Raw genomic sequence first — 20,476 nt, forward strand, 5'->3', positions numbered from 1 at the left:
GAGATTGATTTTCGAAAATAAAATTGGATTTTGTCTTAATAGACTTTAAGTGCAGAAAATAGTAACAATTGATATAATGTAAAATCCTATTGCTATTTAAAGAATAATTTTTTAATGTTCTGTGATGTTGCAATTAGTTAAATAAGTTGGTTTATCACAACATCTTTCGTCTCATTGGGGGGCATTTGTGTTGTAACATGAGTTTCAATGGAATAATGTTTTTGAGTTTTATCCTCTTAGCCCAGTGAAAGATGTTCTTGGAAACTGAAAACTTATTTTAGGTGATTGTGGCATGTGGAACATCCCACTGTGTGCACCCTCCTTTGACGTATGTGCAGGTGGATGCAAAAGGAAGTCACCTTCGCATATCGGCAAGACACAATAGCAAATGTGCATCTCCACCAGCTATGGAGGCCTGCAGCAAGAATGTAAATGATGGAACCACTGAAAAATTGTGCTGAGGATTGTCATTTGGTCTCCAATGTTGAAGTATTACACATACATATTACAATTTATTGTGAGCTACAAGTTACGAGCAATCTGCATCACCCGTAATTGTGAATGTAAATGTACAGTGGAAGTGTTGCTGATACAATACAGAGGAGTTATCACAAACCTCACTGCATAATTTCAGTAGCTTAAATAAATCCGAGCTTTCTTTCAACATCTGCCTAATCTGCAGAAGGAGAAGTCATATAGCTCATTTTAATGGCACTGTGTGGAAGATCAACTCGAGCAATAAACTTCAAGAATGGCAACTGAAAATTATTTGTAAGGTAAAATTGGCAAGCACATGCAACCAAGTGACAGATCGTACATAGAGTTCAGCTCAACAACACCTGTAGTGTATTATTATTATTATTATTATTATTATTATTATTATTATTATGAGGGGCATTCAGTAAATAATGCAACACATTTTTTCTATGTTTCAATTGAAAAATTCAGAATTTGTGGGACGTCACAGAATATTCCTGCTTCAGCCCCTATAGTTTCATGAAGTTCTGTTTGGTGGTAGTGCTTTATGTAGCCTTCAAAATGCTGTCTGTGACGGAGATGTGTTCCAAGCAGAGAGCTGTCATTGAGTTTCTTTTGGTGGAAAACCGGAACATTGGAGATATTCATAGGTGCTCGCAGAATGTTTACAGAGACCTGGCAGTGATCAAAAGCATGGTGAGTCATTGGGTGAGATGTCTGTCATCATCACTGCAAGGTTGCGCAGACTTGTCAGACCTCCTGTGTGCTGGCTGACTACACACAGCTGTGATTCATGCAATGTTGGAACATTTGGACACACTCATTTGAGGTGAACGACAGAAACAACAATCAAACACCTCGCTGCACAACTGGGTAATTCTGTTGGTAGTGTTGACACACTTGTTCACCTGTTAGGGCACTCAAAGGCCTGTGCTCACTGGATTCCTCACTGCCTCACAGAAGACCATAAGGCGCAATGAAGGTCCATCTGTGCAGAGTTGCTTGCACGTAACAAGGCTGACCGTTACAATTTTTTGTCGAACATAATCACATGTGATGATACATAGGTTCATTGCTTTCAACTGAAGGAAAAAAAAAAAAAAAAAAAACAGCAATCTCTGCAGTGTGCCACACCACACCACTTCTGAAGAAAAAGTTCAAATCCGCAGTCTCAGCCAGTAAAGTCATGGAGACAGTTTTCTTGGACTCTAAAGGGGTTATTCCGTTTAATGTCCTCCTCTATGGTGCAGCAATCAACTCTGAAGTTTGTAGAACAAAAGCAAACTGGTGCTTTTCATTTATTATTAACTCTGAAGTGTATTTATGCTACTCTCAGGGAACTGAAGAAATGACTTCAGCGTGTTCATCGCCACAAAAATACAATGACATTCTCCTTCTCCATAACAGTGCAAGGTCTCACATAAGTCTGTGCACCTGAGAGGAGCTCACAAAACTTCGCTGGACTGTTCTTCCCCATCCACCCTACAGCCCAGATCTCACACATTCTGACTTCCATCTGTTTGCCCCAGTGAAAGATCATGCCACAGGAACCTGTACACAGATAATGGGGAGGTTATTGATGCATCAAGATGTTGGCTTTGACGTTGACCAGTAGAGTGGTACTGTGAGGCCATACAGGCCCTCCCAGTTAGATGGCATAAATCAGTCTCATTGAGTGGAGATTATGTTGAAAAATAGAATTTTGTAGCCAGAAGAGAGGAGGAGGAGGAGATTAGTGTTTAACATCCTGTTGACTACGAGGTCATTACAGACAGAGCACAAGCTCGGATTAGGGAAGGATGGAGAAGGAAAGTGACCATGCCCTTTCAAAGGAACCATCCCAGCATTTGCCTCGAGTAATTTAGGGAAATCACGTAAAATGTAAATCAGTATGGCTGGACGTGGGTTTGAACCATCATCCTCCGAAATGCAAGTGTAATGTGCTAACCACTGTGCTACCTCACTCGGTGTAGCCAAAAGAGTGTATAATAATATAGTGTATTGGAGTTCTGAATAAATCCAACCTGCTTTCAGAAAAAAGTGTTGCATTACTTATTGAAGGCCCCTAGTATCATCCAGACAGCCAGAACAACGGCACAAAAATCCCCACATGCAATATATTTCCCACCATCATTTCTTGGCAGACCTACAAAATAGTTGTATAATTGAATTTATCTCATACATACCTGCTTTTTTGGTATAAAAAATGCAGTAGGCCCATTCAAAAGCATAAATTCACTGTCTTCATGTCAGAAAGTAATGATGTTGCAAACATTTGTTTAGGTGGAAAGAAAATACAAATATCTTTAATGAGTTAACAGTTGTTTAAAGTGAAAAAGTTAGGTGCCTCGCCCTGCAAGTGTAGACTTTGAACTGAAATGATGAGTCACTATCTATTGCTTGGCTAAAATTAACACCTGTATATGCATTTTTATGATGATGAGTGTCATCAGGAATAGTATTTCTGTATTCTCTGTCTTCATGAAATTAAGTCAAACTATTTGCATTAAGAAAATAAATAGCTCCCATGATTTTATGTGACAGTATTCATATCCTTGTGAACTTGAACATTCGTACAGGTATTTCACCCTGTACTTCCTGCTCACTGTTTTGCACAAGAGAAGTGTGACTACAGACAGAAATTCACTTGCAAAGAACTACACTGAACGAAAAATGCAGTTCATTTTATCAATAGTAAAAGACTCAAATGATAATGGGAATTCCAACGTGGAAATAAGATAGTTAAAAGCTATATTTCAGTGATGCATATCTTTTATATTTCATACCTGTTCCTAAATCTAAAGTAGCTCAGTCTTGTACTTCATATAGTTCATTACAGGTGAGTGTCTTCTAGCTAGAAAAATGTAATGTTGTAACACCCTGTAAAGAAAATCTTTTAAAGAGATTTTTTGTGACCTCACACTCCTAATGAGTAGAAGTAGACATTTCAGCAATGGTTTTCTGAAGTTTCCTTGATGCATTTGACCTGGTTGGCGTCATGACAGCTTGCACATATCTGGCTGTCGAAATCTGGTTCTCAAAAACTGAACTGTCTGCAAGGCTATAGAAATGAAAACATGCCATCAGTATTAGCATGAGCTCCCTAACAGATTAAAACAGTGTGCATAACTGATGGTTGAGCTCACATCTTTTTCTTTCAAGGCAACAGTCCATCTACTGACCCCTGCAAACATATCTTTGATCCCTCACACAGCTTTGGTCTGCCAAAGGGAAAGCACTTGTTCTGCAGTTCCTAACTTCATATAAGCTCTTCCATGATGCAACAGGACTAGAAGTTCTGTGAGGGGCAAACTCTACTGAAGGTTGGTTGGTTGGTTGACTTGGGGGAGGGGACCAAACAGTGAGATCATTGGTCCCATTGTATTAGGGAAGGATGGGGGAAGAAGTCTGCCACGCCCTTTCAAAGGAACCATCTCAGCATTTGCCTGAAGTGATTCAGGGAAATCACAGAAAACCTAAACTAGGATGGCTGGACATGGTTTGAACTGACATCCTCTACTGAATCTAATGTTGATGTCTGGGTTTGAGACTTTCACTAGTTAAGATAAGTACCCAATGATATTGAGCCATATGGCACTGAAACTTTATTTCATATCATGACATGGGAACTAGAGATAAAACTTCAGTAGAGGTCTCATCATAAGTAATTTCTATGCTGAAGAATATAGCATATTTCCATGTGATAACAACAGTATTGAGCCACGAACACACTATATGTAAGGAGCTCATGTGAAAACTTCAGAAGTAACTATCCTTCTATTTGTAAGCTTCATGTCTTGTCTCTCTGTTTGAAGTACAAATTACATATGAAAGGTTAAGGACTGAAACCTTTCTCCATTAATTTCAGTAGCCACGAGGGAAAAAAATATCAAGTATTCTCTTTTATAGTCCAGTATTGTGCACTTATACAGAAACATTGCATTAATATTTCAGTTTGCAAGAGAAAATGTGACGGGGAAACTAGGGACGAAAATGTAGCTGATAGTAGTGATTCACAATTAACATTTGCGCTGGAGTTAAATCCCCAATAATCAGAATAAAAGTAAAAAAAGAACAACATTGTCCCAATACTTGGCAAATTTCATGGCACTTGTTTTGCCCAGTCACTTCCTCTGTGAATTAAATGTTTTACTTAATAACACTGAATAGTGAGCTTCAGTACGTGTTGTTACAATTTAATACTATTTCCCTGTGATGCTTGACAGTTTTACTGGGACATTTTGTCACATGGAGCAATATGAAACATGTTTATGACTACAAATTTAGATGCATTCCAACAAATATTTAATAATTGCAAGAAATCTTTTGTAATGAAAATTCTGTAGCACAGTCTGCGATGTGCAGTGATACAAAACAAAACTCAACAAATAGTGAATGAGCAATGGTTTTCTATTGCAGACATAGGAAGTTGGGAAATATTTAATTAAGACTCTCACAGTAAACACTGATACTATTAAACTTGCACTATACACATTTTTACATAATTTTTGATGGCGTACAAATAGCTCCCCTTGCTCCCAGTTGCTTCACTAACATGACAAACAAATACAATCTTTTGTTCTTTTACACAGCTGAAAGTGGGAGGTTGACAGGAAAAGCTTAACTTCAGTTTCATTTTCATTGTATGCATTTCAAGTATGTACAGTAACAAATAAAAGAAAAGAGTTTAGGTAACAATGGTAAAACTCAATATCTTTATACCATCTTGACAACATACACTTAACAGCAATTGTATGTAATTGAATAACACCAAGTACACAGTACAGTAGCAAATTTATATATAGAGTTCACACATCACCAATGTAGAGTGAATGTTTGAAACAGTCCATAAACATTAATTAAATAAATTATTGGCTGGAGACACTGAAGCGTCAGTTCCAGTTCATGATGGTGTATCACTGAAAGCACACTTGGTGGTAACACTTGCGGTAATGCTGTTACGGCCATTAATAAGTACAACTGTCACAAATTAAGTACAGCTAATTGAAACATGACTGCCACAGGTGTAACCCACATGCATTGCACTCCAAAACCTCTTCTGCAGTTGCCATATCACAGCTAAAAATTAAACAAATACAAGGGGATGTGAGATTGGTTACACCCCCAAATTGCCTCAGCCCGATAGTAGCGCACATGTGTTGCTGCCAGAGTCAAGTATGAGCAGCAACACGCCCCTCTCCCTCTTGGTATGAAAGTGGTACATTGGTTCTTTTATTATTTGAAACAAATTTTTCATCTATAAATAGAGTAGATAATCTGTAACAACCTAATTTTCATTTTCATGTTTCTTGATTTTTTTCTATTCTTACATATACATATGCATATATAACTATGGTAATAATATAGATCCGTACAGAAAGTTTTACTTGTTATTGAATAGCTTTGTTTGATATTTATAATTTGCATGTTTTATATTATATAATTCAAGTTCACACATATGACTCTTTTGATGTCACATCTCTATTTAGTACCTTGTTCTTAATAGTGTAGACTAGTTTTATAATAGGAACATTACAGCCGCAGTGGTACATTCAGCTAGCATGGAATTAGCCACGATGAAAAATATTCACAAAACCACAAATTCTATTCACTCTTATTCTTCTACCTGTACATCAATGAATAAATAGTTGATTGTTACAGTTAATGGATGAGATATGTAAACTGATGTACATGGGTCCTCATACATACTCACGCGAGTGCGCACGCACACGCCCACACACACACAACCCCACACGTGTACACACACACACACACAAACACACACACAGTCTTGTTACTCAAGGTCCTATGCAGCTAGTCCTTCTCCCCTTGGTGGGGGTTGTGTGTGAGGATTCACATGTCCTGGCGGCGTAGGCGACACTTCCATAGGTTCATCACTGTGACTTGCTGAGGGTTTTCTCTCATAGTGAACATCCCAAACTGCTCTGTCAGAAATGGAGAGGTCACCAGTGATTCGCGGTGGTGAGCCATGGTGACTGCTGCCAAGAGAAAGAGGCGGCGGTGAAGACACTGATGAGGGAGGTTTGTCTGAGAGTGGTGAGCCTGACTGTGAGCGTGCAATATCAGGCATTAGAGGTTTGTCTGAAGGGTAGCCCCCAAAACCAAGCAGGCTTGCATATTTGTTGCCAGGGGGACTGAGACCACTGTTGCTGTTCACACTCTGAATTACAGAGATCTCGTTCAGCTGGAAAACATTGAACATGCATTTCAGTCATTTCAAGATTTGTCTTGTCAAAGCAAAACACCAAATCCTATGATATCTTATTTAATAAGTATCAAATTAAACTGTCAAAAGGGAGGATAATTCTGTGTAACTGTAGGTTTTGAATTATGATAAACATAAACATAAAAATCATTATTATGTAGTACTTCTCTCTCTCTCTCTCTCTCTCTCTCTCTCTCTCTCTCTCTCTCTCTCACACACACACACACACATGTCAGCAAAACTTAAAATAAATGTTTTAGTTTGCCAGTATTTATATTTGCTTCTCATTGTTGCCAAGCAGACATGCAACATCCTATACACAAATTCTCAAATATATGTTGTAATATTTCTCACAAATTTCTATCAGCACTTGATACATTGTGTCAACATTGCCACAGCAATATTGTTACTGTATGACTGATGTTTATATTAAGGATCAGAGAACTAGTGAACAAAAAAGTCAACCTTGGCTGTATAATGACAGTAAGGTATAACTAATATTGCTAATAATCAAAATTATTAAGAAGAGAACAAGGATGATGTGTGGAATGAAGCTGCCAGTCAGTACAGAAGAAAGAAGAATTAAAAAAAAAAACTTGAGAGTAATACATAAACAGGCTAAGAAAATATTCTCATGTGCAGAAAAAATAATGTGGTTCGCAACAGATATGCCTGCATGATTGTATTCACTGTCATCTTACCATGTATCGTGGCACCGTATTTAAGTGACTTGAGCTAAACATCTCTGTTGAATTCTATTAAACAGTTCAGACAAGAAGGAAGAGAAGCTTCAGATTATAATATTACAGTTCTTATTAATATGGCAACACTGAAAAATTCATAATTTCAAGCTTAAACTTGAAAGTAGAACAATTATGTGAAGGTATGTAGTTCAGAGGATGGGTTGATGTTAATTTTTCATATTGAGTATAAAAATAACAAAACAAAAAATAAAGAGATTGATGCAACACTGCAGGTATTCTCAGACAGAAACTTTGATACAGACAAGTGACATTGTGTGTACATTAATGGTATTGTGAAGTGATGTGCGAATATTCATATTATTCAAGATACTTACTTTCTGTTGCATTCCATTAAGGAATGGAGTTGGAAGATACGGATAGAAAAGATCCGGCCTCCGTTGAAGAAATTCTGAGTCTTTGGGAGTCATTGGGATGGGAGGCAGATCCAGGGACATGCGACGTCCTCGTCGGGATGCTCCATTGCTCCACATGTGTGTTCCCATGTGGACCTTTGAAATTAAAGATACACTTTAAGATTAAGAAGAGAGAGATGCCATGCAAAATATCATAATACAACTTTTCTATTTACTAACAAAAGCAAATTGTTTTTCTTTGAGTACCATTTTCAGTTGCAGCATTAATTGCATTTAACATTGTCCCTCATTTGTTCCTGACTTTTAATGAAATTATTTAATTGGATGGATAAAAAAATCTACTCACCAAGCAGCGGCAGAACACACACATAAAAGACTGTTGTGATTGGCAAGCTTTTGGAGCCATTGGTTCCTTCTTCAGGCAGAAGGGGTGAAGGGGAAGGAAGAAGGGTGGAGGAAAAGGATTGGAGAGGTCTAGAAAAAGGAGTAGGTTTCGGCAAAGTCACCCAGAACTACGGGTCAGGGGAGACTTATCATATGGGATGAGAAGGAAAGACTGATTGTTGGGGGCTGTATCGGACAAGATTTGAAAACCCGAGAGCTTAAAGGTGGAAGACAGGGTAATATGAAAGACAGAGATTACTACTAAAATACCGTGCATGAGTTAATAAGAGTGAAAAGCTAAGTGCATTGTATGTAACAGAGTTGGGAGGCGGATGGTGAAAATTAGACGGGAAAGACAATGAAAGAAGTAGAAAACTAAAATGGAGTGAAGCAAAGAGTAGTTACAGTGAAGAAAATCTGAGACAGAATAAATTAACATAAATTAAGGCCATTTGGGTGGCAAGAATCAAGGATGTGTTGTTGTGCTAGTTCCCATCTGAAGAGTTTTGAGAAACTGGCATCTGGGGGAAGAATGCACATGGCGTGTGTGGTAAAATAGGCGCCAAGGTCACGGATATGTTGTAGAGCATGCTCTGGAAGAGGATATTGTGAGTTGCCAGTATACACCCTCTGCCTATGCCCATTCATCCTAATTGATAATTTGGTGGTAGTCATGCCGCTGTACAAGGCTGAACAGTGTTTACATAATAGCTGGTATATGATATGTCGTTTCGCAGGCAGCTCTCCCTTTGATAGTATATGTTTTCCCAGTTATTATAGATGGTGGTAGGAGGATGCATAGGGCACATCTTGCATCGGGGATGGACACAGGGGTAGGAGACATAGGATAGGGAGATGAGTGCAGAAGGAGCACAGGGTGTGACAAGAATATTGCAGAGATTGGGAGGGTGACGGAAAGGTATTCTAGGTGTGGCGGGCAAAATTTGTGACCTCAGCGCCTGTTTTACCACACACGCCATCTAGATTCTTCACACAGACACCAGTTTCTCAGAACTCTGCAGGTTGGAACTAGCACTACAACATGTCCTTGGTTCTCGCCACCAAACTGACCTTAATTTATGGTAATTTCTCCCGTCTCAGCTTTTCTTAACTGTAACTACTCTTTGCTTCACTCCATTTTAGTTTTCTACATATTTCATTGTCTTTCCCGTCGGATTTTCACCATCCCCCTCCCACCTCTGTTACAAACAATGCACTTAGCTTTTCACTCTTATTAACTCGTGCACAATGTTTTAGTAGTAATCTCTGTCTTGCATATTACCCTGTCTTCCACCTTTAAGCTCTCAGGTTTTCAAATCTTGTCCAATGCAGTCCCCAACAATAAGTCTTTCCTTCTCATCCCATAGGTAAGTCTCCCCTGACCCATAGTTCTGAGTGACTTTCCCAAAACCTACCCATTTTCCTAGACCTCTCCAGTCCTTTTCCTTCATCCTTCTTCCTTCCCCTTCAACCCTTCTGCCTGAAGAAGGAGCCACTGGCTCTGAAAGCTTACCATTCACAACATTCTTTTATGCATGTGTTCTGCCACTGCTTGGTGAGTAGATATTTTATCTATTCAATTAAATAATTTTATCAATAATTGATTGTTTTTCTTGTGACATTTGATGAAAGTTTTTTGTGCGTTTAATTTTTAATTTAATAAGTACTGATTTTGTACTAATTTCTTCGGTTTTATCATGTCCATATCTCAAAATATGAAAGAAAAATAGATTCTCTCAAGCCACATGCTCAATTTCAGAAGCCAGACACAGAGCTTCATAATTTGTGTCAGTCTTATTCCTTTATTGTACTATATTTTACTCCTAATAGCCTTACAGTACTTAACAATCATGCAAGGCCTTTAGTTAGTGCACAGTTCTTCTGATGGATATTTTCAGAAAACTGAATTACCTTTTGAAATACCAGTGTCAAACCAATGAAACCTCACATAAAATTTGCAGCATTGTCATTCCTCCACCTTCTGAACATAACCAGAAAACAGGTTAGGATAGGCACTTCTTTGGATACCTGGTTGAATGGGGACAAGAGGTACAGCCTGTTGCAAGGATGCATTAAAAAAAAAAAAAAAAAGGAAAAGTCCAACTAGAAGAAAAGTTCTCTTCCATTATTTCTGACAAGTGGTTCAAACTACCGAAAAGTAAATACACCATCCAATGCTGTCACACTGTTTACCAACACCACATAATGAGTGTATTGTTCTGTGTTGCTCTGGTAATGAAAGACTGGAGCACATTTTATGATCCAATGACAAATGTAAGACGAACAGAAGCTGCAGAATTTTAATTACCATACCATAGAAATGTAGATATTTCGTTCTGAAATGTTGGGTAATGATAAAATTACAAATTGATGATTTTTATAGTGCTGATTCATAATTCTTATTTAATGTTGTCATTATGTGCACTGGTGAAGTATATACCTTTTATATGTATTTTATGACAGGTTGAGATGTACAGTGGTGTTATGGATAAATGTGATTGGAAACAAAATAGGAGATAATTGTGTTTTTATTACAAACTTCCGTGTAGTATCAGAAGGGAAAGAAATATGACATGGAAAAGGAAGCAGTACTTATTAAGGTTTCTTCCCAATCAATTCACACATGGAGTGCAGAATGAATGACTGCTTAAATCTTTCCGTGCACATTGTAATTAGTTTAATCTTGCCTTTACTACCTCCATGGGAATAATACTCAAGAGGATTGTAGTATATTCTTAGCTTCCTCACATAAAGCTGATTCTTGAAGTTTTGCAAGTAGGCTTGCATGGGATAATTTGCATTCATCATCATATGTCTCCCAATTCAGATTTTTCAGCATCTTACTAATGCTCTCCCATGGTTTAAACAAACCAGTGACCTTTAATGCTGCCCTTCAATTTGAGTACTTTGAGAAGACCTTTACTTTTTGCAAATACTCTTAACTGCAAGTGTCCAGCATACAGCATGCAGTTCTGTACATTTCTATCATGCTCATTATGAAACAATTTTGTTTCTGATAAGAGGGAGATTTTGTTTCAGCCATTCTCGTTGTTCCTCACCAATCACGAGAATGGTTGCAGACCACACATAAATTCTATGCTTACAATGGATATTTTAAAGCAGCCTATCCTTTTATATCCACAACAGAGAAACATAGGATTTGTAGTCCACATTTTTGATTAAAGAGACCCAACTAGCTATGACCAGTATGAACTACTTCATACTTTGGTTTATGTTGCTTCACTGTAAAAACCTGGACTTCAGGTTAATATTCTTCTTATTCTCTTTCAGGAATTCCTAGATATCTTTGTACTACATAGTTTCTTCAGACAATAATGTGAAAATATTATATATACAATTATCATCAGATTCAACAATGATGGGGGCATGGCATCATTCACCTCCCAACACATATTTTTTCTAAAAGTTTTGTGTATTAGTACTCCTTTGGCTCTGTGATAGATTCCTCTACACGGAATCATCCCAATATTCTGATTAGTAAAATTTCATTGTTGCTAAACTTATACAACTAATTACAAAAATATATTTGTTGTACTAAACATAAGTCTTGGTCATTTTGCATGTGTATTCATTTGAAACATGAACAAATATTTTCAATACCATTTTAAAGACTGTTAACAGACTATAAAAATCTTGTATGGTATGTTGTTATGTTGATAATCTGGCTCCATGTTTCACCTTTGTCATTGCAGCTTGGGAGGTATGGACTATCTTTGAGTTGTTATTTCCCTTTGTCTGTATATGAAATGTAATACTTTTCTGTGAATACACAAATTATGAACAGTGTAATTGTAGTATGTATTTACCATCATATACCACACTCTACTTACTGGTTATGGACCCAGGACAGTTAATTTGTGCAGTGAACTAAGTTTGCTATGCTGGTAGGAATATAAATAACCGAACAAGTGTTTTGGGTTATGAGACCATGTTGTGAGTGATACTTGTTACGATTCGTGTTTTGTCAAACTCAAGGATGCTTGAACTCTTATGTAGTTTTTTGGAAGAAATCAGTTACATGATGTAGTGCATGCGAATTCATGTTTCTACAAATGCCTTCACCAAAACACTATTCCAGTGGTAAACAAACTGAGGAGCAGGGTGATTACAACACATGGGAGTTTGGAATGAAACTAATTCTAATGCATGAAAAATTATTGGACTATGCCATAGGTGCAAGTGCAGCTACAAATGCAGAGAAGGTTACAGATGTGTGGATACTTATTCTTTTGCATATGGACAAATTTCTGAGTGCACACAACATAGCAAAGAAAGCTTGAGACACTCTGGAAAGCCTGCTTGTAGGTAAGTTAAAACTAAGTGGATGAATCTCAGAGGCAGCCAACAAACTGCAGAGCATGGGCAAACTGTTTGATGATGGACTAACTGCACTCATTATGCTAATATGTTTACCAAAAGCTTTTCTGCCTTGCTGGATGGGTGTAGAGTCAAGTAGAACAGATGAAAATTTCACATCAGAAAACATGGAAGTGTGGAATACCTCATGATAGACAAATGTGTTGGTGATAGTGCTTTCTTCACAAAACATTGTAAGCAATGACGGCAGGATTTATCCAAAGGCAGACAAGAAAACAAGAAAAGGTTTCATTTGCAGGAGGGGTGGTCACTTCTAGTCTGACTGTCCCCAGAAACAAGACTCATCAAAGAAGCATTCCAAGGGAGCAGACAAGTCATTATTTTGTGCACTTGGTACACTGGATTTCAACATGAGTGGGTGGTTACCAGAAAATTGCAAACAAAAGATTGTGAAGTGTGCTGTTGATGTTGAATAAGTAAGTGAAAAAAGGAGATTTTATTTGATTTTATTTTCTATTCACTAGATATACTGTATAGCCAATCAGGAAAGTTCTTGTCCTTGGCCCAGCCACTAATTTGTCATCAGTTTCTGTTGTGGTTAGGAAAAGCATAAATGTTTTCTTTGACACAGATGGATATAAGATGTTCAAAAAAGGCGAGCTATTTTATTCTGAATCAGAGTCAAATGGCATATGTTGAACCTGTGTCATCAGGTGAGTATGCTCTAGCTATCACAGAATTTTAATAATATGGAACACTCACGGCACTGTTGAACTGGTCATGTTAGAGTTTACACTGGACTTATATTTACAGAGTAGAGGGAAGTTGGTGAGCTGTAAGTATGAACCAGCTGACAAGTGAAAATCATGTGTGCTTGGCAATATGTCTAATTTTCCATTCCCTAAGGGTGAAAGACAACATGCAGCTGAGGTGCTTGGCTTGGTGCATGTGGAATTACGTGTTCTTGAGGAGTAAATGTCATGTGATATGGCTCAGTACATGTACGTACTAGTTGATTATGTCAGGTCATTCTGTTATTTTCATAAGCATAAAGATCAACATTTGATTTTTTCTGTGAGTTTAAAACATGATCAGAAACTAGTGTTGGTGGACAAAGCTGTTAGATCAGATAATGACAGTGTATTTGAGAACTCTATGTTCAATTCATTTCTCAGAGAAAATGGAATAGATCGTTAGATAAGTGTGCCCTATAGTCTAGAACAAATTGGTGTAGTGCAAGAGACTAACACATCAGTTTATGAGATGGAATGGTGTATTTTATTTGAATCTGGTCAACCTAAGCAATATTGGGCAGAGGCATGCAGTACAGCAGCCTACATAAAGAACAGTGTTCCTCACAGAGCACTTAATGGTAAGACTTCACATGACTTACGGAAGGAAAAGGTACCTTCTCCGAGCCATTTGAAAGTGTTTTGTTGTCATACCCTTCTCCATATACCATCATCAAAATAGGCCTACAAGAAACTGAGATGCCAGATCTAAGGAACTTATCTTTCTAAGTTATGATGAAATGACTAAAGGTTACAGACTAATTGATCCCAGAACCCCAAGAAAATTGTGAAAGGCCAGAATGTTATTTTTCTGGAGAATTAGTGTAGGATTTGAAAGTACCAGGACACCAGCTGTAAAAGAAGATTACCATATGTTCTAAATGAATAAACAGTATGCTGAACAAAGCAAGGCAGAAGAAGCAAGGCAGTGGAAGTCAGCAGTGCTGAAAGGGGCAGCTCCTCAAAAAAGAGGAGTTTGAAGAACTGCATGTAACTGGTTTTGTAGATTCAAATTTTGTAGTTTTATCTACTGACTTATCACAATATGGAAGTGTTTTTCTGTTGGGTAAAAATATAATTTCCTGTGAAAGCAAGAAACTGAAGGATGTTGCTAGTGAATATGCAGCTTTAAATTCTAGAAGCGCATATTTGAGGTGGCTGACAAGAGAATTATTAAACAGTAAGCATGAAAGTCCTGTTATCATTTTTCATGACAACCAGAGTTTATTAGGATGTTACAAAATCCTGTGTTGCATTCTAGATTGAAACACATTTGTGCTAAACGACATTTCATTAGATGATATGTAAAGAGGAGTGAGATGGTACATGCAGTCAAAGGAAATGCCTGCTGATGTAATAACTTTCCCATTAGTTAGGGAGCAACGCATGTATGTTATTCTTAAGTTGAAAATGTTTTGTCAGGTTAAGTGGTAGTGTTGTTATGTTGCTAATCTGACTCCTTGTTTCTTCTGTGTCATTTCTGTCTGAGGTGTGGTCTATCTTTGAATCATTGTTCCTTTTGTCTGTATGTGCATTGTAATAGGTTTCTATTAATACATGAATTATGGACAGTGTAATTGTTATTTATATTTACCATGAAAACCACACTCTGCTAACAGGAAAAAAAGCAAACCCAATCTTCATTCCGATTTAGCTACAGCCACACACAAGAAAAGTTCAGTTATGAAAGAAATCACTTTTTGTTAATGCAAAATGATTTTTGGTGCCTATGAGAGCTGCGTAAGGTGGCTGATCAAATTTGTCTTTAAATTCTTATTGACATAATCATTAATTATATTACTTGTATTTGTGGATCTTCTGCACATTAAATCAGTTATTTATGTATGCACATAACATGACTTATTAACTTAGCATCTGGATAAGTATAATGAACCCTTTAGCTGACACCATTATGTGTTAGCTGAAGGGTTCATTATATTTATTCAGATGCCAAGTTAAAACATTTAAAAATTCCAGATCAAAATGAACTTTGAGAAACTACTTCCATTTTTCATTGTGAGTTTCACCATCACAACACTTGGTTTGAAAGGGATCATATTTTCCAGATGTAACAAAAAACTAACTAATTTCATATAATAGGAGAATGCGAATATTTTAAGTCGCTGTTGACTTTAGAATCACATGTAGTTTATTAGGTTTAGTGTCTCCACTAAAGATGAGTTCTTACCATCACATTCTCCTAGTATCTTCATTACTTTCTTTTTCTTTAGTCAGATTTCCATAGCTTCAAAAGGGAGAAACTTTGACTAGTGGTTACTGACACCAGCACTTGGTGAGCACATGTTTTTGTTTGTTTGTACTCACAGATAGAAAAGTTAGTTATTGTTTATTTTATAGCAATGGGAGGGCATCCTTTAGAAGCATATTTACTTGTTTATTTATTTGTCCAAATAAATCTCTTTTTCAGTACATATATCGTACACAGGATATTGGACAGAAAACTTTTTTATCGATTGCTTTTTCAAACATCAAACATACATCATTAAAATTTTTATAATAAATTGGATCTATACGGCTAATAAGTACAATTTTTTAAACAGTGTGTATTTATAATGTATTTCTGCAATTAAAGAAACAAATTACATTTTTTCTTGCATGAGATACTGTGAGCTTAAACAGTAGCAGTTTTTCAGAAGGTAGGCTGTCACAGACTTTGTAGTTCACGAAGAGATTTTACGTGTCTTGGTAATGTGTCCTATACTTTTGTTCCTGCATGATATACACCTTTTTGACATAATGATTAACATGTATGTCAGTGTCTGACCTGGTACTGTAATCGCAGACACTTTTGTTTCGAGGAAAAAGGTTTCCTTTTCTCAGTACACTTTTTTTGACATGCGTGACTACTTCCAGTATATAAATGCAGGGAAGGGGTAAGATCTTTAGATCTTTAAAGAAAGATTTACATGGTTTTCTGCCCCTTACTTGTTCCATTATTCTTATAATTGCATTTTGTTTCCTGAAAACTGACCTGGTGTACATTTCCCCAGAAAATGATATCGTACTTCAGTACTGAATGTACATGAGAAAAGTATACAGCCCCAACTGTTTCTGCACTAGCATTGTTGCAAAGAATTCTTACTATGTTGCTCATTTTTGATAGTTTTGAATTTAGGGATGTGATTTGAGTGTTCCATTTAAGATTTTCCTGGATATGAATCCCAAGAAATTTATTTCAAATAGAGCACTAATGTTTTTGTTATCTACAAGTATTACAGGTTGTGCAGCATTTTTATTTTGATCTTTGTGGAAATTCACGAGTACTGTTTTTGGGGATTAACTATTACCCTGTTTCTGGTAAACCATTCTTTTGTAATATCTTTTGCAGATGCAGTAAGATTTTCTTCTTTATTTCCTTAAATCAGTAGACTGGTGTCATCTGCAAACAGTACTGGTTCAGAATCCCTAAAATGTGATGGGAAGTCATTAATGTGTACCAAAACAAGAAAGGGACCTATAGTAGAACCTTGTTGAACACCATGACTTGGTCCACATGGTTCTGAAAGGTGTACCTGGAGTTCATTTCCTTCCAGGTATTTAATTTCAATTATTTGAAAGTGATATTCCAGATATGATTTAATCCACAGACCCAATACATTCAAGCTTTCTCAGGAGCACAGAATGATCAATCACATCAAAAGCTTTTGTTAAGTCCAAAAATAAACCTGAGATTTTTCAGTGGTTGTCCACTGCATTTAAGACATGGTTTATCAGGTTGAAAGTGGCTGTTTCAGTTGATCACTGTGGTCTGAAGCCATGTTGACATCCAGAAATAATACTTTTCTTGTCGAAGAATGTAACTGGTTGTGAAAGGAACACTATTGCAATAATTTTCGAAAACCCTGAAAGTAGTGACACAGGCCTATAGTTACCCATACATTGCTGATCATCTAATTTATGTAGGGGTTCTACTTTTGCCATTTTCAGTTGCTGTTACTTTTATAATATAATCCGTAATATCATCAGTACCAGTTGAATAATTACTCTTCAATGAATTAATGGTGTTTATAAGCTCTGTTGGGCATATTCGACTCAGGGACAAGGATATATTATTTATTTCAATAAATGAAAGTTCTTTTTCAACATTGTACTAGGTGGATTACCACATTTTTCCTTCACTAATTTTCCAGCAACAATTGGATAATAAGAATTCAAGCTGTTTGCAACTGCCCAAGGGTCAGTGAAATTCTTGCCATTGTGTGACATCACAATATTTTTGTGAGTTTTCTTCTTCATAAGATCCTGCACAGCTTTCCACATGCACTTAGGTTTATTGGATGACTTCATAATATATTTGTCATTTTTCTTAATTTTTGCCTCTTTTATGACATGTTTCAAAACTAACTTATGTTTTTTGAAATAACTAAGAAATTCTGGTCTGCTGTGTTTTTGAGTGCAGAAAAAGTTCCCACATCCTTTTACAACATACTCTAATGCCTGATGTAATTCAGTTTTTGAATCTATCTGTGCTCTGGAAATCACTTTCCTTTGTGGAAAAGCTATGTCAGCATTATGCTTGACAATGTTCAAAAAATTTGGATGGCACTCTTTCAAGAACGGTGATAAATTCACTATGTTTATTTCTGGTAACATCATTTGCACCTACACAAATTATGACAGTCTTTTGAGTCTAGGCAATAGCTCTGCAGGCTTCTAATTAAAAAATTGAAAATCCTCTGAATGTGGCACATGATCTGTATTATTGCATGGTAAATTTACCCATCTCAAAACAATGTAAGTTTTGTATAAATGTTACAATTTGCTGATTGTTTCATACACTGTCAGTCTTGTATGCTACTACACAAGCATATATAATATCACCCACTATGTTTGTCTGCATGTGAAGTCTCATCCCAGGAAATACTGGAAGTGTTTTGATATGGTTTTCACTAATGGACTGTTGCATGAAAAAGGTTTGTGTGTATCACCTATTACTGCCATGCTGGTCAATTCATCTGGGCTTAGATACTTAGTGCTACCAGTGTGAAGCTGGGGCAGCTTGTGAGTATAAAATAAATATAAGTTCTTATGGTTTTCATTCATTGTTGAGATCTGTTGTATTAAATCTAACTTAAAGAACTTAAGTACACAAGATGTACGATGTAGCCTGCTGCCATGGTATCAGAAAATTTGTTAGTAGATAAGCTGCAGTGTTACTAAAGCAAACAGTACAGTACTTTTCAAAGCAAAGCATGTATAAGGACATCCAAGTTAATCGAAAGCAGACCCAAATTGTTCATTTGTATCCAGCACTTTTTGCAATTTTTAAGAAAGAAGAAGGAGAGAAGAGGAATATATATATACACATTTAGAATAGACTGAGGGACAGTAGTCTCCTCCTGAAAAATGTCATGTCAGACAGATAGTTACCTTAAGATTGCCTTTAGTGGTGAATGCTTTTTGACAGATTGTGCACCTGAAAGGCTTGTCGCCAGTATGGGTGCGCATGTGTATCTGCAGTGCTGACGAGGATGAGAAGTTCTTATTGCAAACATGGCACAAGTGTTTTGGTAAGCCTGCAAACACACACACACATCACACCTTTAATCACAGACAAAGGCTGGCTTAGGAGCCTACTGCCCCTCTTTTTGTGACAGTTGTTATTGACAAGCAATCCAAGTTACAAAAGCAACAGGTTACAGTGTGATCCTGATTTCACATTAAATGATGAAGTTATTGGGTATTGTTGAATGTGACTGAAATGCACCAAATAAAAGTACTAAAAAAATACACAAGAAAAGTTAAGCAGACACATGAGCTGATGTTGGAAAGTTTGTTTTGAATGTTCTGTACTCATTTTGTCAAGCACACAGACACACTAAACAAAATCTGTTACTATTGTTAGTGTTTTGTGTTGCAAATAAAGTCTTTTCCACACTAAAAAAAGGAGATATGTAAAATCAGGCTCCACTATTTTTTATCAACTTAGAATAGGTTGAAGGCATTGAGTCCCAAAATATATTTCAAGGAAAGATTTGGAAGTATGTCTCATGTTAATGTTAAATAACATTTCCGCAACAAGTACGTGTTACTTGCAGGTATTTTAGTACAAGCTAAACACATAGCACATTAAGTAGCTACAAAATGTTTAGTTCCAGTACCATGTACTCTAATATAGCAGTTCTTTATTCAACTCTACCTGGCTGTCGCTTTGGAATTGGAAGCATAGTTTCTCCCTCTGGTGGAGATCGTTTTATGCCCAGATCAGACTTCACTGTTAGTTCCAGAGATGGTGGTGTAGCCATATTCTGTTCCTCCCCACTGGCCGGCTCTTCTTTCACTTGTGTCATGCCTGATGATGGTGGTGGCAGTGGAGGTTTACTTTCAAATAGATGGGAAGGCATGTCACGGATTTTGTGGGTTAGCATGTGCTGCTTCATATTTCCCTGCACATGATCAAAATGTGGATTATTTAATAATGATTGAAGAAGAAAACAATTTATCAATGTCTATAACCTAAGTAATTAGTAGGCATTATGCATTACACAGTTACAAGTATTTGTATAAAACCTCCAAACCAATAACATTGAAGAAAGTTCTTTCAGGTAATGTTTATTGTTTACCTGGTCATATACCTCCTTAGTACTTGATCAATACACACTATTACAATATCAAAACTCTCATGTGAATTTTCCTGTCCTATGCTACAGTAATTCACAAAGTACCTGTGGCGATGAAAGTCAACAAGAAACAAAATTTATGTCTGTTATAAGGCAGCAGTCATAATGAAGCTAGTATTGCTGACTTGAGTTAGGTATGGGTAAGTGAGATGCTGCACAGCTTAGTATAGTTTATGCCTTTCATTCCTAATATTGTGTATGTATTCTAGTATTTGCAATATATCATTTGTTTAAAAAATGTAAGGAAGAAACTGAAATGAATGATAATGAATCTGAAGTGAAACAGTACCCAGAAAAATAAACTATGGAGTTTTTGTGATTATGTTGTGTATGTGAAATTTTTTCAATATGTACAAATAATCTTCTAAATTCGAAGTCAAGACATGTGAGTTTACAGTCTGTTTTAAACTGTATCACTGAGATATTGTGGTTTTATAAAACTCTACTATTATATTATAGTTCTTGCTGCTCCCTTACATAGCCTACAAAAATTAGTGGTCAT

General features: G+C 36.7%; 1 protein-coding gene across 5 annotated transcripts in view; it reads right to left on the bottom strand.

The window, feature by feature from the left end:
* Nucleotides 1–4,759: 4,759 nt before the first annotated feature.
* LOC124797809 (homeotic protein spalt-major-like) overlaps nt 4,760–20,476 on the bottom strand; it is a 545,966-nt gene continuing 530,249 nt past the window's right edge. For 4 of the 5 annotated variants that reach the window (XM_047260831.1, XM_047260830.1, XM_047260832.1 and 1 more), the window contains 4 exons: nt 19,494–19,740; nt 18,725–18,870; nt 7,782–7,955; nt 4,760–6,682 (listed from right to left, as the gene is read on the bottom strand). In XM_047260831.1, the coding sequence (XP_047116787.1) occupies nt 6,284–6,682; nt 7,782–7,955; nt 18,725–18,870; nt 19,494–19,740 (966 nt within the window). In that variant the 3' untranslated portion in view covers nt 4,760–6,283. The remainder of the gene's footprint in view (nt 6,683–7,781; nt 7,956–18,724; nt 18,871–19,493; nt 19,741–20,476) is intronic. The other variant, XM_047260833.1, reaches the window with a different exon arrangement.

Source organism: Schistocerca piceifrons, chromosome 5 (assembly GCF_021461385.2).
Source record: "Schistocerca piceifrons isolate TAMUIC-IGC-003096 chromosome 5, iqSchPice1.1, whole genome shotgun sequence".
In the NCBI taxonomy this organism is placed as follows: Eukaryota; Metazoa; Arthropoda; class Insecta; order Orthoptera; family Acrididae; genus Schistocerca; species Schistocerca piceifrons.